This window comes from Salvelinus alpinus, chromosome 35 (assembly GCF_045679555.1).
Source record: "Salvelinus alpinus chromosome 35, SLU_Salpinus.1, whole genome shotgun sequence".
Classification (NCBI taxonomy): domain Eukaryota; kingdom Metazoa; phylum Chordata; class Actinopteri; order Salmoniformes; family Salmonidae; genus Salvelinus; species Salvelinus alpinus.
The window spans coordinates 273586-301354 of NC_092120.1; the positions used below are offsets into that span (position 1 = coordinate 273586).

The 27769-nt window shown below is 43.0% G+C and overlaps 1 protein-coding gene across 3 annotated transcripts in view; it reads left to right on the forward strand.

Annotated features, from left to right (window-relative positions):
* The window catches only part of LOC139564477 (glutamate receptor ionotropic, kainate 5-like), a 257557-nt gene extending 233836 nt beyond the window's left edge, over positions 1–23721 (forward strand). The window contains exons 14-23 of one of the 3 annotated variants that reach the window (XM_071384032.1): positions 14804–15007; positions 15754–15867; positions 16007–16116; positions 16576–16749; positions 17191–17356; positions 18218–18443; positions 18977–19105; positions 19308–19429; positions 20064–20100; positions 20772–20966. In XM_071384032.1, coding sequence (XP_071240133.1) covers positions 14804–15007; positions 15754–15867; positions 16007–16116; positions 16576–16749; positions 17191–17356; positions 18218–18443; positions 18977–19105; positions 19308–19429; positions 20064–20100; positions 20772–20824 — 1335 coding nt within the window. In that variant the 3' untranslated portion in view covers positions 20825–20966. Of the gene's footprint in view, positions 1–14803; positions 15008–15753; positions 15868–16006; positions 16117–16575; positions 16750–17190; positions 17357–18217; positions 18444–18976; positions 19106–19307; positions 19475–20063; positions 20101–20771 lie in introns of all 3 variants that reach the window. The other 2 variants (XM_071384030.1, XM_071384031.1) reach the window with 2 other exon arrangements.
* Positions 23722–27769: the final 4048 nt, after the last annotated feature.

Sequence of the window (27769 nt, forward strand, 5' to 3'; positions counted from 1 at the left end):
CTTTATTATGACCCCCATACTGGTGAGGTCAAAACCTTTATTATGACCACCATACTGGTGAGGTCAAAACCTTTATTATGGCCACCATACTGGTGAGGTAAAACCCTTTATTATGACCACCACACTGGTGAGGTCAAAACCTTTATTATGACCACCACACTGAAAAGGCCAAAACCTTTATTATGGCCACCATACTGGTCAGGTCAAAACCTTTATTTTGACCACCATACTGATGAGGTCAAAACCTCTATTATGACCATCTTACTGGTGAGGTCAAAACCTTTATTATGACCATCTTACTGGTGAGGTCAAAACCTTTATTATGACCATCATACTGGTGAGGTCAAAACCTTTATTATGACCACCACACTGAAGAGGTCAAAACCTTTATTTTGACCACCACACTGGTGAGGTCAAAACCTTTATTACGACCACCATACTGAAGAGGCCAAAACCTTTATTATGGCCACCGTACTGGTGAGGTCAAAACCTTTATTATGACCACCACACTGAAGAGGTCAACCCCTTTATTATGACCCCCAAACTGAAGAGGCCAAAACCTTTATTATGGCCACCATACTGAAGAGGTCCAACCCTTTATTATGGCCTCCATACTGAAGAGGTCAAAACCTTTATTATGACCACCATACTGGTGAGGTCAAAACCTTTATTATGACCCCCATACTGGTGAGGTCAAAACCTTTATTATGACCACCATACTGGTGAGGTCAAAACCTTTATTATGGCCACCATACTGGTGAGGTAAAACCCTTTATTATGACCACCACACTGGTGAGGTCAAAACCTTTATTATGACCACCATACTGGTGAGGTCAAAACCTTTATTATGGCCACCACACTGAAGAGGTCAAAACCTTTATTATGGCCACCATACTGAAGAGGCCAAAACTTTATTATGGCCAACATACTGAAGAGGTCCAAACCTTTATTATGGCCACCATACTGGTGAGGTCAAGACCTTTATTATGACCACCACACTGAAGAGGCCAAAACCTTTATTATGGCCACCATACTGGTCAGGTCAAAACCTTTATTTTGACCACCATACTGATGAGGTCAAAACCTCTATTATGACCATCATACTGGTGAGGTCAAAACCTTTATTATGACCATCATACTGGTGAGGTCAAAACCTTTATTATGACCACCACACTGAAGAGGTCAACACCTTTATTATGACCACCATACTGAAGAGGTCAAATCCTTTATTATGACCACCACACTGGTGATGTCAAAACCTTTATTACGACCACCATACTGAAGAGGCCAAAACCTTTATTATGGCCACCATACTGAAGAGGCCAAAACCTTTATTATAACCATCATACTGGTGAGATCAACACCTTTATTATGGCCATCATACTGAAGAGGCCAAAATCTTTATTATGACCCCCATACTGAAGAGGCCAAAACCTTTATTATGGCCACCATACTGAAGAGGTCCAACCCTTTATTATGGCCACCATACTGGTCAGGTCAAAACCTTTATTTTGACCACCATACTGATGAGGTCAAACCTCTATTATGACCATCATACTGGTGAGATCAAAACCTTTATTATGACCACCATACTGAAGAGGTCAACACCTTTATAATGGCCACCATACTGGTCAGGTCAAAACTTTTATTTTGACCACCATACTGATGAGGTCCAAACCTCTATTATGACCATCATACTGGTGAGATCAAAACCTTTATTATTACCACCATACTGAAGAGGTCAACACCTTTATTATGACCACCATACTGAAGAGGTCAACACCTTTATAAGACCACCACACTGAAGAGGTCAACACCTTTATTATGACCACCATACTGAAGAGGTCAAAACCTTTATTATGACCACCACAATGGTGAGGTCAAAACCTTTATTATGGCCACCATACTGAAGAGGCCAAAACCTTTATTATGACCACCACACTGAAGAGGTCAACCCCTTTATTATGACCCCCAAACTGAAGAGGCCAAAACCTTTATTATGGCCACCATACTGAAGAGGTCCAACCCTTTATTATGGCCTCCATACTGAAGAGGTCAAAACCTTTATTATGACCACCATACTGGTGAGGTCAAAACCTTTATTATGACCACCATACTGGTAAGGTCAAAACCTTTATTATGGCCACCATACTGGTGAGGAAAAACCCTTTATTATGACCACCACACTGGTGAGGTCAAAACCTTTATTATGACCACCATACTGGTGAGGTCAAAACCTTTATTATGGCCACCACACTGAAGAGGTCAAAACCTTTATTATGGCCACCATACTGAAGAGGCCAAAACTTTATTATGGCCAACATACTGAAGAGGTCCAAACCTTTATTATGGCCACCATACTGGTGAGGTCAAAACCTTTATTATGACCACCACACTGAAGAGGCCAAAACCTTTATTATGGCCACCATACTGGTCAGGTCAAAACCTTTATTTTGACCACCATACTGATGAGGTCAAAACCTCTATTATGACCATCATACTGGTGAGGTCAAAACCTTTATTATGACCATCATACTGGTGAGGTCAAAACCTTTATTATGACCACCACACTGAAGAGGTCAACACCTTTATTATGACCACCATACTGAAGAGGTCAAAACCTTTATTATGACCACCACACTGGTGATGTCAAAACCTTTATTACGACCACCATACTGAAGAGGCCAAAACCTTTATTATGGCCACCATACTGAAGAGGCCAAAACCTTTATTATGACCATCATACTGGTGAGATCAACACCTTTATTATGGCCATCATACTGAAGAGGCCAAAATCTTTATTATGACCCCCATACTGAAGAGGCCAAAACCTTTATTATGGCCACCATACTGAAGAGGTCCAACCCTTTATTATGGCCACCATACTGGTCAGGTCAAAACCTTTATTTTGACCACCATACTGATGAGGTCAAACCTCTATTATGACCATCATACTGGTGAGATCAAAACCTTTATTATGACCACCATACTGAAGAGGTCAACACCTTTATAATGGCCACCATACTGGTGAGGTCAAAACCTTTATTATGACCACCATACTGAAGAGGTCCAAACCTTTATAATGGCCACCATACTGGTGAGGTCAAAACCTTTATTATGACCACCATACTGAAGAGGTCAACACCTTTATTATGACCACCACACTGAAGAGGTCAACACCTTTATTATGACCACCATACTGAAGAGGTCAACACCTTTATTATGACCACCACACTGAAGAGGTCAACACCTTTATTATGACCACCACACTGAAGAGGTCAAAACCTTTATTATGACCACCACAATGGTGAGGTCAAAACCTTTATTATGGCCACCATACTGAAGAGGCCAAAACCTTTATTATCACCATCATACTGGTGAGATCAAAATCTTTATTATGACCCCCATACTGAAGAGGCCAAAACCTTTATTATGGCCACCATACTGAAGAGGTCCAACCCATTATTATGGCCTCCATATTGAAGAGGTCCAAACCTTTATTTTGGCCACCATACTGAAGAGGTCCAAACCTTTATTATGACCACCACACTGAAGAGGCCAAAACCTTTATTATGACCATCGTACTGGTGAGGTCAAAACCTTTATTATGGCCACCATACTGGTGAGGTCAAAAACCTTTATTATGGCCACCATACTGAAGAGGCCAACACCTGTGTTATGACCACCATACTGGTGAGGTCCAAACCTTTATTATGGCCACCATACTGGTGAGGTCAAAACCTTTATTATGACCACCATACTGAAGTGGCCAAAACCTTTATTATGACCAACATACTGGTGAGGTCAAAACCTTTATTATGGCCACCATACTGGTGAGGTAAAAACCTTTATTATGACCACCATACTGGTGAGGTCAAAACCTTTATTATGACACCCACACTGAAGAGGTCATAACCTTTATTATGACAACCATACTGAAGAGGCCAAAACCTTTATTATGGCCACCATACTGTAGAGGCCAAAACCTTTATTATGACCCCCATACTGGTGAGGAAAAAACCTTTATTATGACCATCATACTGTTGAGATCAAAACCTTTATTATGACCCCCAAACTGAAGAGGCCAAAACCTTTATTATGGCCACCATACTGAAGAGGAAAAAACCTTTATTATGACCATCATACTGTTGAGATCAAAACCTTTATTATGGCCACCATACTGAAGAGGCCAAAATCTTTATTATGACCCCCATACTGAAGAGGCCAAAACCTTTATTATGGCCACCATACTGAAGAGGTCCAACCCTTTATTATGGCCACCATATTGAAGAGGTTCAAACCTTTATTATGACCACCATACTGAAGAGGTCAAAACCTTTATTATGACCACCATACTGAAGAGGCCAAAACCTTTATTATGACCACCACACTGGTGATGTCAAAACCTTTATTACGACCACCATACTGAAGAGGCCAAAACCTTTATTATGGCCACCATACTGAAGAGGCCAAAACCTTTATTATGACCATCATACTGGTGAGATCAACACCTTTATTATGGCCATCATACTGAAGAGGCCAAAATCTTTATTATGACCCCCAAACTGAAGTGGCCAAAACCTTTATTATGACCAACATACTGGTGAGGTCAAAACCTTTATTATGGCCACCATACTGGTGAGGTAAAAACCTTTATTATGACCACCATACTGGTGAGGTCAAAACCTTTATTATGACACCCACACTGAAGAGGTCATAACCTTTATTATGACAACCATACTGAAGAGGCCAAAACCTTTATTATGGCCACCATACTGTAGAGGCCAAAACCTTTATTATGACCCCCATACTGGTGAGGAAAAAACCTTTATTATGACCATCATACTGTTGAGATCAAAACCTTTATTATGACCCCCAAACTGAAGAGGCCAAAACCTTTATTATGGCCACCATACTGAAGAGGAAAAAACCTTTATTATGACCATCATACTGTTGAGATCAAAACCTTTATTATGGCCACCATACTGAAGAGGCCAAAATCTTTATTATGACCCCCATACTGAAGAGGCCAAAACCTTTATTATGGCCACCATACTGAAGAGGTCCAACCCTTTATTATGGCCACCATATTGAAGAGGTTCAAACCTTTATTATGACCACCATACTGAAGAGGTCAAAACCTTTATTATGACCACCATACTGAAGAGGCCAAAACCTTTATTATGACCACCACACTGGTGATGTCAAAACCTTTATTACGACCACCATACTGAAGAGGCCAAAACCTTTATTATGGCCACCATACTGAAGAGGCCAAAACCTTTATTATGACCATCATACTGGTGAGATCAACACCTTTATTATGGCCATCATACTGAAGAGGCCAAAATCTTTATTATGACCCCCATACTGAAGTGGTCAAAACCTTTATTATGACCACCACACTGGTGATGTCAAAACCTTTATTACGACCACCATACTGAAGAGGCCAAAACCTTTATTATGGCCACCATACTGAAGAGGCCAAAACCTTTATTATGACCATCATACTGGTGAGATCAACACCTTTATTATGGCCACCACACTGCAGAGGCCAAAACCTTTATTATGACCACCATACTGAAGAGGCCAAAACCTTTATTATGACCACCACACTGGTGATGTCAAAACCTTTATTACGACCACCATACTGAAGAGGCCAAAACCTTTATTATGGCCACCATACTGAAGAGGCCAAAACCTTTATTATGACCATCATACTGGTGAGATCAACACCTTTATTATGGCCACCACACTGAAGAGGTCAACACCTTTATTATGACCACCATACTGAAGAGGCCAAAATCTTTATTATGACCCCCATACTGAAGAGGCCAAAACCTTTATTATGGCCACCATAGTGAAGAGGTCCAACCCTTTATTATGGCCACCATACTGGTCAGGTCAAAACCTTTATTTTGACCACCATACTGATGAGGTCAAACCTCTATTATGACCATCATACTGGTGAGATCAAAACCTTTATTATGACCACCATACTGAAGAGGTCAACACCTTTATAATGGCCACCATACTGGTGAGGTCAAAACCTTTATTATGACCACCATACTGAAGAGGTCCAAACCTTTATAATGGCCACCATACTGGTGAGGTCAAAACCTTTATTATGACCACCATACTGAAGAGGTCAACACCTTTATTATGACCACCACACTGAAGAGGTCAACACCTTTATTATGACCACCATACTGAAGAGGTCAACACCTTTATTATGACCACCACACTGAAGAGGTCAACACCTTTATTATGACCACCATACTGAAGAGGTCAAAACCTTTATTATGACCACCACAATGGTGAGGTCAAAACCTTTATTATGGCCACCATACTGAAGAGGCCAAAACCTTTATTATGACCATCATACTGGTGAGATCAAAATCTTTATTATGACCCCCATACTGAAGAGGCCAAAACCTTTATTATGGCCACCATACTGAAGAGGTCCAACCCATTATTATGGCCTCCATATTGAAGAGGTCCAAACCTTTATTTTGGCCACCATACTGAAGAGGTCCAAACCTTTATTATGACCACCACACTGAAGAGGCCAAAACCTTTATTATGACCAACATACTGGTGAGGTCAAAACCTTTATTATGGCCACCATACTGGTGAGGTAAAAACCTTTATTATGACCACCATACTGGTGAGGTCAAAACCTTTATTATGACACCCACACTGAAGAGGTCATAACCTTTATTATGACAACCATACTGAAGAGGCCAAAACCTTTATTATGGCCACCATACTGTAGAGGCCAAAACCTTTATTATGACCCCCATACTGGTGAGGAAAAAACCTTTATTATGACCATCATACTGTTGAGATCAAAACCTTTATTATGACCCCCAAACTGAAGAGGCCAAAACCTTTATTATGGCCACCATACTGAAGAGGAAAAAACCTTTATTATGACCATCATACTGTTGAGATCAAAACCTTTATTATGGCCACCATACTGAAGAGGCCAAAATCTTTATTATGACCCCCATACTGAAGAGGCCAAAACCTTTATTATGGCCACCATACTGAAGAGGTCCAACCCTTTATTATGGCCACCATATTGAAGAGGTTCAAACCTTTATTATGACCACCATACTGAAGAGGTCAAAACCTTTATTATGACCACCACACTGCAGAGGCCAAAACCTTTATTATGACCACCATACTGAAGAGGCCAAAACCTTTATTATGACCACCACACTGGTGATGTCAAAACCTTTATTACGACCACCATACTGAAGAGGCCAAAACCTTTATTATGGCCACCATACTGAAGAGGCCAAAACCTTTATTATGACCATCATACTGGTGAGATCAACACCTTTATTATGGCCATCATACTGAAGAGGCCAAAATCTTTATTATGACCCCCATACTGAAGAGGTCAAAACCTTTATTATGACCACCACACTGGTGATGTCAAAACCTTTATTACGACCACCATACTGAAGAGGCCAAAACCTTTATTATGGCCATCATACTGTTGAGATCAAAACCTTTATTATGGCCACCATACTGAAGAGGCCAAAATCTTTATTATGACCCCCATACTGAAGAGGCCAAAACCTTTATTATGGCCACCATACTGAAGAGGTCCAACCCTTTATTATGGCCACCATATTGAAGAGGTTCAAACCTTTATTATGACCACCATACTGAAGAGGTCAAAACCTTTATTATGACCACCACACTGCAGAGGCCAAAACCTTTATTATGACCACCATACTGAAGAGGCCAAAACCTTTATTATGACCACCACACTGGTGATGTCAAAACCTTTATTACGACCACCATACTGAAGAGGCCAAAACCTTTATTATGGCCACCATACTGAAGAGGCCAAAACCTTTATTATGACCATCATACTGGTGAGATCAACACCTTTATTATGGCCATCATACTGTTGAGATCAAAACCTTTATTATGACCCCCAAACTGAAGAGGCCAAAACCTTTATTATGGCCACCATACTGAAGAGGAAAAAACCTTTATTATGACCATCATACTGTTGAGATCAAAACCTTTATTATGGCCACCATACTGAAGAGGCCAAAATCTTTATTATGACCCCCATACTGAAGAGGCCAAAACCTTTATTATGGCCACCATACTGAAGAGGTCCAACCCTTTATTATGGCCACCATATTGAAGAGGTTCAAACCTTTATTATGACCACCATACTGAAGAGGTCAAAACCTTTATTATGACCACCACACTGCAGAGGCCAAAACCTTTATTATGACCACCATACTGAAGAGGCCAAAACCTTTATTACGACCACCATACTGAAGAGGCCAAAACCTTTATTATGGCCACCATACTGAAGAGGCCAAAACCTTTATTATGACCATCATACTGGTGAGATCAACACCTTTATTATGGCCATCATACTGAAGAGGCCAAAATCTTTATTATGACCCCCATACTGAAGAGGTCAAAACCTTTATTATGACCACCACACTGGTGATGTCAAAACCTTTATTACGACCACCATACTGAAGAGGCCAAAACCTTTATTATGGCCACCATACTGAAGAGGCCAAAACCTTTATTATGACCATCATACTGGTGAGATCAACACCTTTATTATGGCCACCACACTGCAGAGGCCAAAACCTTTATTATGACCACCATACTGAAGAGGCCAAAACCTTTATTATGACCACCACACTGGTGATGTCAAAACCTTTATTACGACCACCATACTGAAGAGGCCAAAACCTTTATTATGGCCACCATACTGAAGAGGCCAAAACCTTTATTATGACCATCATACTGGTGAGATCAACACCTTTATTATGGCCACCACACTGAAGAGGTCAACACCTTTATTATGACCACCATACTGAAGAGGCCAAAATCTTTATTATGACCCCCATACTGAAGAGGCCAAAACCTTTATTATGGCCACCATAGTGAAGAGGTCCAACCCTTTATTATGGCCACCATACTGGTCAGGTCAAAACCTTTATTTTGACCACCATACTGATGAGGTCAAACCTCTATTATGACCATCATACTGGTGAGATCAAAACCTTTATTATGACCACCATACTGAAGAGGTCAACACCTTTATAATGGCCACCATACTGGTGAGGTCAAAACCTTTATTATGACCACCATACTGAAGAGGTCCAAACCTTTATAATGGCCACCATACTGGTGAGGTCAAAACCTTTATTATGACCACCATACTGAAGAGGTCAACACCTTTATTATGACCACCACACTGAAGAGGTCAACACCTTTATTATGACCACCATACTGAAGAGGTCAACACCTTTATTATGACCACCACACTGAAGAGGTCAACACCTTTATTATGACCACCATACTGAAGAGGTCAAAACCTTTATTATGACCACCACAATGGTGAGGTCAAAACCTTTATTATGGCCACCATACTGAAGAGGCCAAAACCTTTATTATGACCATCATACTGGTGAGATCAAAATCTTTATTATGACCCCCATACTGAAGAGGCCAAAACCTTTATTATGGCCACCATACTGAAGAGGTCCAACCCATTATTATGGCCTCCATATTGAAGAGGTCCAAACCTTTATTTTGGCCACCATACTGAAGAGGTCCAAACCTTTATTATGACCACCACACTGAAGAGGCCAAAACCTTTATTATGACCATCGTACTGGTGAGGTCAAAACCTTTATTATGGCCACCATACTGGTGAGGTCAAAACCTTTATTATGGCCACCATACTGAAGAGGCCAACACCTGTGTTATGACCACCATACTGGTGAGGTCCAAACCTTTATTATGGCCACCATACTGGTGAGGTCAAAACCTTTATTATGACCACCATACTGAAGTGGCCAAAACCTTTATTATGACCAACATACTGGTGAGGTCAAAACCTTTATTATGGCCACCATACTGGTGAGGTAAAAACCTTTATTATGACCACCATACTGGTGAGGTCAAAACCTTTATTATGACCACCACACTGAAGAGGTCAACACCTTTATTATGACAACCATACTGAAGAGGCCAAAACCTTTATTATGGCCACCATACTGTAGAGGCCAAAACCTTTATTATGACCCCCATACTGGTGAGGAAAAAACCTTTATTATGACCATCATACTGTTGAGATCAAAACCTTTATTATGACCCCCAAACTGAAGAGGCCAAAACCTTTATTATGGCCACCATACTGAAGAGGAAAAAACCTTTATTATGACCATCATACTGTTGAGATCAAAACCTTTATTATGGCCACCATACTGAAGAGGCCAAAATCTTTATTATGACCCCCATACTGAAGAGGCCAAAACCTTTATTATGGCCACCATACTGAAGAGGTCCAACCCTTTATTATGGCCACCATATTGAAGAGGTTCAAACCTTTATTATGACCACCATACTGAAGAGGTCAAAACCTTTATTATGACCACCATACTGAAGAGGCCAAAACCTTTATTATGACCACCACACTGGTGATGTCAAAACCTTTATTACGACCACCATACTGAAGAGGCCAAAACCTTTATTATGGCCACCATACTGAAGAGGCCAAAACCTTTATTATGACCATCATACTGGTGAGATCAACACCTTTATTATGGCCATCATACTGAAGAGGCCAAAATCTTTATTATGACCCCCATACTGAAGAGGTCAAAACCTTTATTATGACCACCACACTGGTGATGTCAAAACCTTTATTACGACCACCATACTGAAGAGGCCAAAACCTTTATTATGGCCACCATACTGAAGAGGCCAAAACCTTTATTATGACCATCATACTGGTGAGATCAACACCTTTATTATGGCCACCACACTGCAGAGGCCAAAACCTTTATTATGACCACCATACTGAAGAGGCCAAAACCTTTATTATGACCACCACACTGGTGATGTCAAAACCTTTATTACGACCACCATACTGAAGAGGCCAAAACCTTTATTATGGCCACCATACTGAAGAGGCCAAAACCTTTATTATGACCATCATACTGGTGAGATCAACACCTTTATTATGGCCACCACACTGAAGAGGTCAACACCTTTATTATGACCACCATACTGAAGAGGCCAAAATCTTTATTATGACCCCCATACTGAAGAGGCCAAAACCTTTATTATGGCCACCATACTGAAGAGGTCCAACCCTTTATTATGGCCACCATACTGGTCAGGTCAAAACCTTTATTTTGACCACCATACTGATGAGGTCAAACCTCTATTATGACCATCATACTGGTGAGATCAAAACCTTTATTATGACCACCATACTGAAGAGGTCAACACCTTTATAATGGCCACCATACTGGTGAGATCAAAACCTTTATTATGACCACCATACTGAAGAGGTCCAAACCTTTATAATGGCCACCATACTGGTGAGGTCAAAACCTTTATTATGACCACCATACTGAAGAGGTCAACACCTTTATTATGACCACCACACTGAAGAGGTCAACACCTTTATTATGACCACCATACTGAAGAGGTCAACACCTTTATTATGACCACCACACTGAAGAGGTCAACACCTTTATTATGACCACCATACTGAAGAGGTCAAAACCTTTATTATGACCACCACAATGGTGAGGTCAAAACCTTTATTATGGCCACCATACTGAAGAGGCCAAAACCTTTATTATGACCATCATACTGGTGAGATCAAAATCTTTATTATGACCCCCATACTGAAGAGGCCAAAACCTTTATTATGGCCACCATACTGAAGAGGTCCAACCCATTATTATGGCCTCCATATTGAAGAGGTCCAAACCTTTATTTTGGCCACCATACTGAAGAGGTCCAAACCTTTATTATGACCACCACACTGAAGAGGCCAAAACCTTTATTATGACCATCGTACTGGTGAGGTCAAAACCTTTATTATGGCCACCATACTGGTGAGGTCAAAACCTTTATTATGGCCACCATACTGAAGAGGCCAACACCTGTGTTATGACCACCATACTGGTGAGGTCCAAACCTTTATTATGGCCACCATACTGGTGAGGTCAAAACCTTTATTATGACCACCATACTGAAGTGGCCAAAACCTTTATTATGACCAACATACTGGTGAGGTCAAAACCTTTATTATGGCCACCATACTGGTGAGGTAAAAACCTTTATTATGACCACCATACTGGTGAGGTCAAAACCTTTATTATGACCACCACACTGAAGAGGTCAACACCTTTATTATGACAACCATACTGAAGAGGCCAAAACCTTTATTATGGCCACCATACTGTAGAGGCCAAAACCTTTATTATGACCCCCATACTGGTGAGGAAAAAACCTTTATTATGACCATCATACTGTTGAGATCAAAACCTTTATTATGACCCCCAAACTGAAGAGGCCAAAACCTTTATTATGGCCACCATACTGAAGAGGAAAAAACCTTTATTATGACCATCATACTGTTGAGATCAAAACCTTTATTATGGCCACCATACTGAAGAGGCCAAAATCTTTATTATGACCCCCATACTGAAGAGGCCAAAACCTTTATTATGGCCACCATACTGAAGAGGTCCAACCCTTTATTATGGCCACCATATTGAAGAGGTTCAAACCTTTATTATGACCACCATACTGAAGAGGTCAAAACCTTTATTATGACCACCACACTGCAGAGGCCAAAACCTTTATTATGACCACCATACTGAAGAGGCCAAAACCTTTATTATGACCACCACACTGGTGATGTCAAAACCTTTATTACGACCACCATACTGAAGAGGCCAAAACCTTTATTATGGCCACCATACTGAAGAGGCCAAAACCTTTATTATGACCATCATACTGGTGAGATCAACACCTTTATTATGGCCATCATACTGGTGAGGTCAAAACCTTTATTATGACCCCCATACTGAAGAGGCCAACACCTTTATTATGGCCACCATACTGAAGAGGTCCAACCCTTTATTATGGCCACCATACTGGTCAGGTCAAAACCTTTATTTTGACCACCATACTGATGAGGTCAAACCTCTATTATGACCATCATACTGGTGAGATCAAAACCTTTATTATGACCACCATACTGAAGAGGTCAACACCTTTATAATGGCCACCATACTGGTGAGGTCAAAACCTTTATTATGACCACCATACTGAAGAGGTCCAAACCTTTATAATGGCCACCATACTGGTGAGGTCAAAACCTTTATTATGACCACCATACTGAAGAGGTCAACACCTTTATTATGACCACCACACTGAAGAGGTCAACACCTTTATTATGACCACCATACTGAAGAGGTCAACACCTTTATTATGACCACCATACTGGTGAGGTCCAAACCTTTATTATGGCCACCATACTGGTGAGGTCAAAACCTTTATTATGACCACCATACTGAAGTGGCCAAAACCTTTATTATGACCAACATACTGGTGAGGTCAAAACCTTTATTATGACCACCATACTGGTGAGATCAACACCTTTATTATGGCCATCATACTGAAGAGGCCAAAATCTTTATTATGACCCCCATACTGAAGAGGCCAAAACCTTTATTATGGCCACCATACTGAAGAGGTCAAAACCTTTATTATGGCCACCATACTGGTGAGGTCAAAACCTTTATTATGACCACCATACTGGTGAGGTCAAAACCTTTATTATGACCATCATACTGGTGAGGTCAAAACCTTTATTATGACCACCATACTGGTGAGGTCAAAACCTTTATTATGACCACCACACTGCAGAGGCCAAAACCTTTATTATGACCACCATACTGAAGAGGCCAAAACCTTTATTATGACCACCATACTGGTGAGGTCAAGACCTTTATTATGACCACCATACTGGTGAGGTCAAAACCTTTATTATGACCATCATACTGGTGATGTCAAAACCTTTATTATGACCACCATACTGGTGAGGTCAAGACCTTTATTATGACCACCATACTGGTGAGGTCAAAACCTTTATTATGACCATCATACTGGTGAGGTCAAAACCTTTATTATGACCACCATACTGGTGAGGTCAAGACCTTTAATATGACCACCATACTGGTGAGGTCAAGACCTTTATTATGACCACCATACTGGTGAGGTCAAGACCTTTATTATGACCACCATACTGGTGAGGTCAAGACCTTTATTATGACCACCATACTGGTGAGGTCAAACCTGTATTACGACCACCATATACTGAGGTCATCACCATATACACTGAGTGTACAAAACATTAGGAATGCTCTTTCCATGACATAGACTGACCAGGGGAATCCACTTCAATCAGTGTAGATGAAGGGAGGAGACAAATAAGGATTTTTAAGCCATGAGACAATTGAGACATGGATTGTGTATGTGTCCCATTCAGAGGTGAATGGGCAAGATAAAAGATTTAAGTGCTTTTGAACGGGGTATGACGGTAGGAGCCAGGCGAACCAGTGTGAGTTTGTCAAGAACTGCAACGCTGCTGGTTTTTCATGTTCAACAGTTTCCCATGTGTATCAAGAATGGTCCACCACTCAAAGGACATCCAGCCAACTTGACACAACTGTGGGAAGCATTTAGTCAACATGGCCAGAATCCCTGTGGAACGCTTTCGACACCTTGTAGAGTCCAAGCCCCGACAAATAGAGGCGGTTCTGAAGGCAAAAGGGGGTGTAACTTAATATTAGAAAGGTGTTCTTAATGTTTTGTTCACTCAGTGTATAACCTAAGGTCATTTTAGTAAATCACATCAGTCTCCTACACATAGTAATGCCAGAGTTGACATGCATCCCTCTGTCCCCTCCCTATCTCCTTCCTCTCTGTGCAGGAGAGCCCCTATGTGATGCGTAAGGGGAACTACCAGGAGTACCAGGGGAATGACCAGTACGAAGGCTTCTGTGTGGACATGTTGAGAGAGCTGGCAGACATCTTGAAGTGCTCCTTCAGGATTAAATTGGTGGATGATGGGCTGTATGGAGCGCCTGAACCCAATGGGTCCTGGACCGGCATGGTGGGAGAGCTCATCAACAGGGTGAGCACACACACACACACACACACACACACACACACACACACACACACACACACACACACACACACACACACACACACACACACACACACACACACACACACACACACACACACACACACACACACACACACACACACACACACACACACACACACACACACACACACACACACACACACAATAATAAGAGACTATGTGTGCTTAATTAGGTCACACTTCAATCATACTTCAATTACCACAGTGTGGTCCCCATGTGTCTCTTGCCATGGTGCTGCCCTGCTCCCCACTCTCTCTGCTCTCCTGACTGATCAAACCAGACTAATCCCATGTTCATCAATTAGGCTTTAATTTGACTGTTAGATGGAACAGCCAGCGAACAGTTCTGCTGCAGTGGATCTCTGGTTCTATAACAATTTTTCTCTCTCTGTGTATATGTCACTCTGTCCTTCTCCCTCGCTGGGGTGGAGGGAACGCCATTGGCTCATAGGTGCATCTCCAAACCAGGGGTCTCTGACCGAAGTGTTGGTTTGTTGTCATCTATTTCTGACCCTCTCTCTCTCTCTCTCTCTCTCTCTCTCTCTCTCTCTCTCTCTCTCTCTCTCTCTCTCTCTCTCTCTCTCTCTCTCTCTCTCTCTCTCTCTCTCTCTCTCTCTCTCTCTCTCTCTCTCTCTCTCTCTCTCTCTCTCTCTCTCTCTCTCTCTCTCTTTCTCTCTCTCTCTCTCTCTCTCTCTCTCCTCCCCCAGAAAGCAGACTTGGCAGTAGCAGGCTTTACCATCACGTCTGAGAGGGAGAAAGTCATAGACTTCTCCAAGCCCTTCATGACGCTAGGAATCAGCATCTTGTACAGAGTCCACCTGGTAAGACAGACACACCAGAGCAGTTGGGTGTATTAGATTTCCCTAACTGCTGTTTGTGCTATCCTGTTTATTTTATGGGCCGTGACAATGCATTTCTTCACTCCAACCTGTCCTATCTCTCTCTCTGTCTCTGTTTTAGGGGAGGAAGCCGGGGTATTTCTCCTTCCTGGACCCCTTCTCTCCGGCTGTTTGGCTCTTCATGCTGCTTGCCTACCTGGCTGTCAGCTGTGTGCTCTTCCTGGCTGCAAGGTAAGTGCATGAAAGAGCACCACAGTAACCCAGGGCAACAGGAACAGGAAACTAGTGAGGAACTCTGGGATTGTTTGTGCATTTTGGTTGACATAATTTAATAATAATGAGTTTTAGTAGCTTATATACACACCAAATTAAAATGCCTTGGTTGATATAGATAGATGTTGTGTACAGAGGTCCTTATGGTCCTTTCTCTCCTCTACACTTTTAGAAAAAAGGTGCTATCTAGAACCTAAAAGGGTTCTTCGGCTGTCGCCGTAGAAGAACCCTTTGAGGAATCCTTTTTGGTTCCAGGTAGAACCCTTTTGGGTTTCATGTGTAACCCTTTCCACAGAGGGTTCTACATGGAACCCAAAAGGGTTCTACCTGAAACCAAAACGGGTTATCCTATGGGGACAGCCAAAGAACCCTTATGGAACCCTTTTTTCTAAGAGTGTTCTCCTCTCCTACTTCCAGGTTAAGTCCCTATGAGTGGTACAACCCCCACCCATGTCTGCAGGGGCACAAGGACATGCTGGAGAACCAGTACACCCTAGGGAACAGCCTGTGGTTCCCTGTAGGAGGCTTCATGCAGCAGGGCTCTGAGATCATGCCCCGTGCCCTGTCCACACGCTGCGTCTCAGGGGTCTGGTAAGTCTGTGTGTGTGTGTGTGTGTGTGTGTGTGTGTGTGTGTGTGTGTGTGTGTGTGTGTGTGTGTGTGTGTGTGTGTGTGTGTGTGTGTGTGTGTGTGTGTGTGTGTGTGTGTGTGTGTGTGTGTAGATGGGTGGGTAAGTATGTCTCAGTCTGTATGTCTCAGTCCGAGTAAATGTCTCTCTGTCACCCTCTCCTCTCTCATTTCTCTCCCTGTCTGTGATTCTGTCAAACTGTATTTTCTCTGACTTTCTCTCTCTGTCTCTCTCTTATTCTTTCTCTCTCTGTCTTTCTCTCTCTCTCTATCTGTCTCTCTCTCTGTCTCTCTCTGACGGTGTCACTTCTCCCTTTCTTTCCCCTCAGTCCTACGTCTCTTTCCCTCTCTCTATCCCCCCTCTCCTTCTCTTACTCTCTCTAACTCTGTCTCTCTCTTCTCCCAGGTGGATGTTTACGCTGATCATCATCTCCTCCTACACGGCCAACCTGGCAGCCTTCCTGACCGTCCAGAGGATGGAGGTGCCCATCGAGTCTCCTGACGACCTGGCCGACCAGACCAACATCGAGTATGGCACTATCCACGGGGGGAGCACCATGACTTTCTTCATGGTACGGCCCGACGCTGGCCCTGGGGGGCGTATGTAGAGCTTTGAATGGAGAAGGACTGGGAGGGAGGTGTGTGTGTGTGTGCTGTTGTTCTAGTATTTGCCGACCTGTCTCAGATCGCTCCTATTTGTATTTGTGTGTATGGTGAGGTGGGTATGTGGTTGATCACAGTTTGTGTGTGTGTCTGTGTGTGAGAGTGTATTTGTTTCCCTATTTGCTGGCATGTCTCTGAGCTCTTGTTGTGTTCTTTATGGCTGTTAGTGTTAAGTGGCTGAGTGTCAGTGTTTGCTTATGTAAGAGCTGCTGGCATCTGTGTTTGTCAGTGTATTTGGACTGTGTGCTTGATTGTGCATGTGTGTTTGTGAGTAAGTGTTTAGGTGTGTGTGTGTGGGGGTTAGAGTGTGAGTGTTTGTTTGTGTATCTTTATTGTGTGTATGTTCATTGTGCTTACCCAGACCTCCCTTGATGCTGTATCATCCCTCTCTCCACCTCTTAACTGTACCTCTTAACTGTAGATACTACCGAAGAGTCCTTCACATCCAACCCACATCTCACCTCTTTTGTTGCATATACAATACTGTATCTAACTGGTTGCTGTTACCTTGACTCTGTGTCTATGCTGTTCCTTAGCATGACATATTGTATGTACACTACCACCTGGCGTTTGATTCAGCTGCATCTGGATAAAGGATAATGCATCTGTTTAATTATGAGGAAATATGAGGAAATGTATATATCTCTCTTTTCCTACCCTTCCGTCTCTATCCCTTCTCCCCCCTCCCTTCTCCTCCCTCCCCTTTCCCTTTCCCTTTCCCACCCCTCCATCTCTTTCCTCCACCCCCCCCACCTCCCTCCCCCCTCCAGAACTCGCGCTACCAGACATACCAGCGCATGTGGAACTACATGCACTCCAAGCAGCCCAGTGTGTTTGTGAAGAGCACGGAGGAGGGCATTGCCCGCGTGGTCAACTCTAAATATGCCTTCCTCCTGGAGAGCACCATGAATGAGTACTACCGCAAACTCAACTGTAACCTCACCCAGATAGGTGGTCTGCTGGACACCAAGGGCTACGGCATCGGCATGCCACTGGGTGAGCGAGGGATGGAGGTATAGGGGGAGAGAGGGATGGAGGGAGGTATGGGGAGAGAAAAGGATGGGGGGAGGGAGGTATGGGGAAGAGAGGAATGGAGGGAGGAAGGAAGGGAGGTATAGTAGAGAAATGGGTGGAGGGAGGTATAGGAGGATAGAGGGATGATGGGGAAGGATGGAGGGAGGTATGGTGGAGAGGGATGGAGGGTGGGATGGAGGGAGGTATGCGGGGAGAAATGAGAGAGGGATGGAGGGAGGTATGGGGGAGAGATGGGAAAGAGGAGAGATGGGAGAGATGGAGAGATGGGGAGAGGAGAGATGGGGGAAAAGGAGAGATGGGAAAGAGAGAAGAAGAGATTGTGTGAGAATGGTGGTGAAATAGAGGGAGGATGGGAGACAGGGAGAGACGGGGGAGTGGTACAACCCACAACATCTGGATGAGAAGGGGAGGAGACCACAAGCCTTTTAATTCCTCTTCCCCTCCATCTTTAATCCCCTCTTTCTCCTCCTACCTCTTTCCTTTCGCCCTCCCAGGATCTCCGTTCAGAGAGGAGATCACTATGGCCATCCTGCACCTGCAGGAGAACAACAGGCTGGAGATCCTGAAGAGGAGGTGGTGGGAGGGAGGACAGTGCCCTAAAGAGGAGGACCACAGAGCCAAGGGTCAGTACACTACTCTGTTTCCAGTGTCTTTGCAGCTTTGTATCTCAACTAATGTCTGTGAGTGTTCTGAATGTACTGTAAGATGGGAGATTACCAGGGTTTGTGGTTTTGTGTGTGTAACTGTTCTTGTGTTAAATCAGGGGCATATTGGTGGTACTGTATGTGTGTGTGTATTATTAACCATCATGTCTCTCCTCCACAGGTCTGGGCATGGAGAACATCGGGGGTATCTTCGTGGTGTTGATCAGTGGCCTCATCATCGCTGTGTTCGTGGCCATCATGGAGTTTGCGTGGTCGACGCGCTGCTCTTCAGAGACAGACGAGGTACGCCCTCACTCCTGCCCTCGCCGACACCACAGACCCATCCCAGTAGGTCCCCATGGCAACACACCAACCCTGACTCCCCATCCTCTGTCGTGCAGCATGTGTGTGTTTGTTGGGCCGCCTCTGGAACTGTGTGTGTTTGAATATGTGTTCGTCGGGCTGCTTCTAGCGCCATGTGTGTGTATGTTAATCAGTGTGTGTCTAGTCTGTGTGTTTCACTGTTGGGTTTGCTATGTATTGTGCATGGGTGATGAGGGTGGCTAGTTTTACAACTGAACCTCAAATGAAGCAGGACAGATTTCTCCTGTAAGCAGATCAGGGTCCAGTCAGATGTTGTGATGTTGTGTGAACGTACTTGTGTTGGCATGCTATAGTACTAGCGTTGGTGTGTGATCGCGGGAGGGTATTTTGACTGTGATCAGAATGTGTTCATGTTTAGTACAGGGTATGGATAAGCCAATATTGTGATGCCAATATTTGCTTGCTTAAGAAGCAGTGTGTAATGATTTCCCTGGCATTAAATGTCACGATCTATCTTCTTTTACATGCCTCACATGCTGGTACTCTTCCTTTCCATTCTTGGATCACTCCTCGCTCTGTGTGGGTCTGCCACACCTGTCATTCTGTCAATCAGTGTCTGTTTTCTGATAATGAATACTGTTTCTGTTTGTGTAAGAGTATTATTCATCATTGTTATGATTTTGTGGATTAGAATATTCCATAATGTCTATGTCTATATGTCCTTGATGCATTTTGTTGGAACTTTTTTGCAAGTGTGTGATGCTGTTGGAATGTTAGAGGTGTGTGTGTGTGTCTGTTTGGGTCTGTGTTTGTGTGTGTTGTTTGTCTACATGCACCTCAGTTTGCGGGCCTGCCTGTTTGTTCATAGTTCATTATGTACCATTATATATATTATATATAATGTGTAATGAACACAATTTGTTCTGCTCAGTTGGTAATTTGTATGGATTGTATTAACTCTCTCTGCTCTTTGGATATTCTCCAACCTCTATCCATCTCTACATCTCCGCTCATTATCTCCAAATCATTTCTATTCATTAACACTTTCATTGCCATCCCTGCCTTTTCTACCTTTCTATACCCTCATTCGGTTCTCCTCTCCTTCTACCATCTCTTTTACTCCACCTCCGCCATGTTTCTGCTTTCCTTCTCTTTTTTGCTTCCCCTCTTTCTTCCCCCCACCTTCCTACTCTCCCCCCTCTATCTCTTTCCCTTTGCCTTCCCTCTTTTTCCCCCCGTCTGTCTACTTTGCTTTGTGGCCCCCTATCTCTCCCTATGCTCCCCTTCCCGTCGTCCCTCTCTCTCTCCTCTGTTCTCCCAGGTGTCTGTCTGTCAGGAGATGCTCACCGAGTTCCGAAACGCCGTCTCCTGTAAGAAGAGTTCCCGTTCCCGTCGTCGCCGCCCCCTGGGCAACTCCGCGGCCCTCCGCCACCCCACCCGCATCGCACTGGGGGCCCAGCGGCCACTCCGCCTCGCACGGGAGATGCGCCTCAGCAACGGCAAGCTCTACAGTGGCTCGGGACCCCTGACTGGGGGAGCAGGGGGGCCAGGAGGGGATGTAGGGGCTGGGGGAGGTCCCTCAGACATGGGCCCCGGGCCTCAGCGACTCCTGGAGGACCCTCTGGGGGCTAACACCACCCCTCCTCACCCGCCCCAGCCTCAGGCCCCCGTGGCGCTCCCTCGCAGCTGCACGCACGTCAGGATCTGCCAGGAGTGCAGGAGGATCCAGAGCCTGAGGTCAGGGATGGGGTCCACAAGGATCCCCCCCTCATCTGCACCTCTGCCGCGCCTGCCCCCTCCTCCCCCCCCCTCCTCCTCCAACACAGACAGCGAGGGGGGAGGGGGGTCCAGCCCCCGGCGGCTCCCCCACAGCACCCCTGCACCCTGCCTACCCATACCACCCCCACAGAGCAGCACCGACACAGACCTTCTGGGGAAGCAGGACTAAGACTGACGAACTAGGAGGGGCTGGAGGGTATATGGGGGCAAGTTAACGGTGACTTAACTGATGTTTTGAGCTGCTCAGTGACACACTATTCTCTGACCCTCTGTACATTGGCCTCCAGGAGGGAACTACAGGGAGAGAAGGAGGGAGAAAGAGAGAGAGAGAATTAGAGGGATCAAAGACGTTGTGAGATGTGTGATGAAGCAATGGAAAGGATATATTTGCACAGATACCAAAAGACACACCCATACAGAAGGAGAAAGAAGGAGAGACTTCCTTTGCTCTCCAGCGCGCTGCCCAGCTGGTTCTGATGTTAGCCCAGTCTGTTCACAGAACCATGCTCCACTATGTTCTGGTTTTGTGGTTTACTTGAAGATGGCTGCTCGGTTCTTATCTTGACTTACCAGTGGACCAATCAGGACTGAGCTACACTGGATAAAGTAGTCAGGTAACGCACATAATTTGATGCCAGACCTACTGGTTTCTCTGTTGGTCTCTCCCTGTTCTCCCCGCTCTCTCTCTCCATCTCTCTCTCTCTCTCTCTTTCCCTTTCCATGGTACCACAGACTCATCTAGAGCGGCCAGCTCTTCCTCTCTGGACGGTGACCACTGGAGGAGGAGCCCACATCGATCCTGGAGGACCTTAAATCTATGTAACATACAACAACAGAAGACTTTTAAACTGACTCGGAGAATTATATGATTTTCCAGATTTTTTTGTTGTTGTCTTTGTCGTTTGGTTACCATTGTTCTAAGTGGAAGTTACAGAAAAATAAAGACTATATATGTGACTAATGTGGTGGATCACGACACACTATGAAGACAAGACTCCCCTGAGGTTTACTGTGTGGAGGAGGTGTTTTGTCCCTCCGGGGACCCCGTAGCTGCTTTTGAAACGACATTGAAGAAAGCAGATTTGGCTGGAAATTAGTTGTAACAAAGTCAGATATGCATAATATAATTTCTGTGTGTGTGTGTGTGTGTGTGTGTGTGTGTGTGTGTGTGTGTGTGTGTGTGTGTGTGTGTGTGTGTGTGTGTGTGTGTGTGTGTGTGTGTGTGTGTGTGTGTGTGTGTGTGTGTGTGTGTGTGTGTGTGTGTGTGTGTGTGTGTGTGTGTGTGTGCGCGGAGAGGTCTGTCCTTACAGCAAGTGAGAGGAACAAATGATCATACCAAGTATATGATAATCAGAGGCTTTGCGATGTGAAATAACTTGTTATCCTGGAGAATACTTGCCAAGCCTTTTCTCCTCTTTACCTCTGTTCATAGCACAGAGAGAGAGGAAGAGGAGAGAGGAAGATGAGAGAGGATGGGGAGAGAGAGAGAAAAAGGAGAGAGCGATGGAGAGAGGAAGAGGAGAGAGATAGAGGAGTAAGAGAAAAAATAGGAATGCAACAGAGAGGAACAGAGAGATAAAGGAGGACTGTATTTGAATGACAAATCCTTAATTGAACTACTTCCATAATGAGATTTGTCCTGATCTGGTCATTCTGGGCAGCATCTTGCAGGGGGCTTGGCCGTGCTGCCGGGAGGCTGGGACTAAAGCTTCCCTGCTCTACATCACATTGAACTGGCTGTCTGCAGCACAGACGCCTGCCAGAACTCCACACAGAGCTCCACACCACCCTGAGCCCTCTCATTACAGCCTGTGGAGCTTTAGATCTGGTAATTATTCCCCTTTAATAACTAATAGCCACACAATGACTATGGAGGAGACGGAGGTCATGGTTTAATGTTATAAAAGTATGACGGGGAATAATGTTACAGGGTTCTAGCCTTTCGGAGGCTTTCTGCTGCTTCTCTCACACATACACCTCAGATCATCATACACACACACACTGACAGACATAACCATGCAACCTAAGAAATACATAATTATTTATGTTTTTCTTCTCTTGGACCCACAGTGCATCAGTGAGCCAGACACACACATCTGCATAGGTCACCACTCTAGTCTCAACTCAATGCTGTGAAACCATTGGATGGCTTTCTTCCAATACACTTCATTGGCCTCCTTTCCTCATCTCCTTTCCTACACAACAATTGATCTTACAGGGATAGACAGCTGGTGCATCTCTAACCGGTCTTTTCACCTATCAGTGGTGAAGAAGGAAAGGAGATAAGAAAATGAAGACCTTTGAGTATTGGGACATATAACAATGTCAGGGGGGAAGGAGGGGTAGCCAAAGTGAATCAGAGGGGTGTCTGTGAGGGGAGAGAGTTTACTCAACAAAACAAACAAATCGTTTCTGTTAACTTTTCAGTTCTCTGTTATTTTTTCATATTTCTATACTAGTGCTAAATGGATTATTAAAAGAATGATGTTGAATATTATGATTCAATTTGTATTATTATTATTCCTATTGAAGTACGGATCTATAGGAGGATGCTGCTGTTTTGGGGAGATGGGTGGAGGGTGGGCAGGGGTGGGTTGATAGAGATGAGGGGGGACGGGTACGTCCTCTCCATAGCAGCAACCTGATGTTAAATCCTATAGACACACAAACTCGTTTGGAATAAAAAATATTCTAACTGTCCAAGCTGGCAAGATGTATCGTCTGTTCCTGCAGTGTTAAAGTGTGTGTCTGACAATTTGTCTTTTATTGTATGTTTTTCAGTTTCAGGGTGAGCACCTAATTATTTTGTGGTATCCATCTTAGCTGGGTCGTTCCACTGAGAGTGTCTCTTGGGTAGTGTAATAACTACTGATTTCACTTCATTTTAACATTATGTCATAAAGAGCACATGTTCAACTTCATAACAAACATGTTAAATCTCCAGAGGTTAAAAGAAGAAAAATGACCATAAAAGTTGACAATTAAAGTAACAGGGTTGAATGTAACAGGTTTGACGATTTCATCTTAAACCAGCCAAGCATGCTGTGTGCAACATGGAGGGGCAACTGAATGTAAGCATAACAAAAAATGTGAAATTGTTTTGAAATGTGTATTTATTTATTTACAATATGATGAGAGTTTAAAAGTAGAATGAAAATAGCATGTGCAGGAGAGGTAAGAAGAAAAAAAAACTGAGACTTGTAGGCACCTCCCCCTTTCTAACGTTTATAAAAGATAACCATACAAAAAAGTATGTAAAATGTTTAAGATAGATTAGTGCTAAAATGTTGTTTATTAAACAACTAATTGACCGACGTCTGTTCAATTACTTGAATTCCATGTAGTTAGTTCTTTAGAGGGAAATCAAATCACTCACGAGAGAAATCAAGTCAAGAATTATGTGGGATGCGGGGTTGAAGGGAGTTGTAGTTTTCATTAAGCAAATATTCAACCCTGTTCAGTGCAGAAACGTGGTACTTAACTACAATGACCCTGATCCATTGCGCCTGTTGTTTCCTGCTCAAACAGAGACTGTTGTCACTAGTTGCCTCTGCCACTGCATCATAAACCCTACCTATTTCTACAATTTATCTTCATAAAATGTGACTTTAAACCTAACCTTAACCACACTGCTAACCTTTTGCCTAACCCTCACCTTAAATCAAGACCAAAAATTAAATTTTTGTTTTCATGAATTTGTACAATATAGCCAATTTTGACTTTGTCACTGTGCTATCTCATGGAAACTGACAGAGACTTATACAGTTTTAAGCATGTTATGTTTTTTATTATATATTTATTTTACTAGGCGCAAGTCAGTTAAGAACAAATTCTTATTTACAATGACAACCTACCCGAGCCAAACCCAGACATCACTGGGACAATTGTGAGCCGCCCTACGGGACTCCTAATCACGGCCGGATGTGACACAGCCTGGATTCGAACCAGGGACTGTGGTGATGCCTCTTGCAGTGCCTATGCAGTGCCTAAGACCGCTGCGCCACTCGGGAGCCGTTAGATACGCACAGATCACCTGAGAGAGGAATGTACACAACACAATGACTAGAGGGATAGAGAAAGTTGGTGAAAGTATGCTTTATCTAATTTGAAGAACTAGTAAATTGATTTCAGCTCTGGAGCTGATATTGCCTGAGCAGAGATGAGATGATGACTATAAGGAATGAAAAACAATATAGTCATCAAATATATACTAGTAATATACACAACTGAAATATTTTATTATTTCATAGTAATTTCCTATTTTTCAATTGATGTCTACCCAATGTGGACCTGACAGAAACAATGGAATATTTTCAATGTTTTGGCAATAGATGTTCATTGTTTTTGGCCTTGGAATTTCTGTAAAAAAATTAAATAATTTTAATGTCATTATTTCATAATGCTTTTAATGTTTATAAACTAAAATTGAAAATCGTGATAGATTATGAAAAAATTAACTGAAACTGAAATGACCTCAAAAAGCACTAATCGCTCAGCACTAATACAGATAAACAGATAATTGGAGATTTACACAGTTTTGCATATAAAGGAGAACAAACAAAAAGAGGTGGGCCTCCACCCCCAATCCCCATTCCATCCCCCCCATCCCAACTCAAGCAACATGTCACCATCCAATAAATAATTTTTATGAAACCCACAATAAACATATACTATTGGAATTTTTTCATGATTTAGTTTAGTTGGAGTGTAGATGTGCAGCATGTGATCCAACTGTTGAATTGAGTGTTTTATCAAAATGTACACACATAATGTCACAAGGACATAAATGTGACATTCAAACTCTCTGTTTGAAAATGGGAGTTTTGTTAAATGCTCCGTAGTGAGAATAAGAGAAATGTGAACGGTTACAGGATCTGAGGTGGTTTTGTTTTCTGCAGAAATTCCTTCTTGAACATGATGACTTTCATATGCCTTAGTTACAACCTTTTATGGGATGCGTAAATATGAGTATTTAAAAAAAAAAAAAGAGATGAGCCTAGTTCAGCCAAGGAAAAAGTAGAGTGGTTGGACATGCTGAGCGATAAGTCCTGATTGGTCTGCCATTTCACAAGCTTCTGTCTATAACAGTATGGGGGCTTCCCTGGTCCATATATTTACTGAAAAAAAATATAAACGCAACATGTAAAGTGTTGGTCCCATGTTTCATGAGCTGAAATAAAAGAGCCCAGAAATGTTCCATACGCACAAAAATGCTTATTTCTTTCAAATTTTGTACACCAATTTGTTTACATCCCTGTTAGTGAGCATTTATCCTTTGCCAAGATAATCTATTTACCTGACAGATGTGGCATATCGAAACGCTGATTAAACAGTATAGTCATTACACAGGTGCACCTTATGCAGTTTCGTCACACAACACAATGGCACAGATCTCTCAAGTTTTGAGGGAGCATGCAATTGGCATGCTGACTGCAGGAATGTCCACCAGTGTTCATTTCTCTACCATAAGCCACCTCCAATGTTGTTTTATAAAATTTGGCAGTACGTCCAACCGGCCTCACAACAGCAAACCAAGTGTAACAACTCCATCCCAGGACCACCACATCCGGATAAAATATTGAATTTGGCCTTTACTATTATAGCCCATAGAAACACGCTGAATAACATATTAATAGTTGGCAAAAAGGCAGTCACAAATAAATCATGAGGAATAATGTTTTGAAGTGTCTGTCCTATATTCAGACCCCATGACTTTTTCCACATTTTATGTTACAGCCTTATTCTAAAATTGATTAAATCACTTTTTTCCCTCATCAATCTACATAAAATACACCATAATGACAAAGCAAAAACAGGTTTTAAGAAATGTTTGCAAATGTATAAAAAAAACGTATTTACATAAATATTCAGACCCTTTGCTATGAGACTCGAAATTGAGCTTAGGTCAGGTGTAACCCGTCTTCATTGATCATCCTTGAGATTTTTCTACAACTTGATTGGAGTCAACCTGTGGTAAATTCAATTGATTGGACATGATTTGGAAAGGCACACACCTGTCTATATAAGTCCCACAGTTGACCGTGCATGTCAGAGCAAAAACCAAGCAATGAGGTCAAAGGAATTGTCCGTAGAGCTCTGAGATAGGATTGTGGCGAGGCACAGATCTGCGGAAGGGTACCAAAACAATTATGCAGCATTGAAGGTCCCCAAGAACACAGTGGCCTCCATCAATCTTAAATGGAAGAAGTTTGGAACCACTAAGACTCTTTCTAGAGCTGGCTGCCCTGCCAAACTGAGCAATCGGGGAAGAAGGGCCTTGGTCAGGGAGGTGACGAAGAACTCGATGGTCATTCTAACATAGCTCCAAAGTTCCTCTGTGGAGATGGGAGAACCTTCCAGAAGGACAACCATCTCTGCAGCACTCCACCAATCAGGCTTTTATGGTAGAGGGGCCAGACGGAAGCCACTCCTCAGTAAAAGGCACATGACAGCCCACTTGGAGTTTGCCAAAAGGCACCTAAAGGACTCTCAGACCATGAGAAACAAGATTCTCTGTTCTGATGAAACAACGACCCTAAG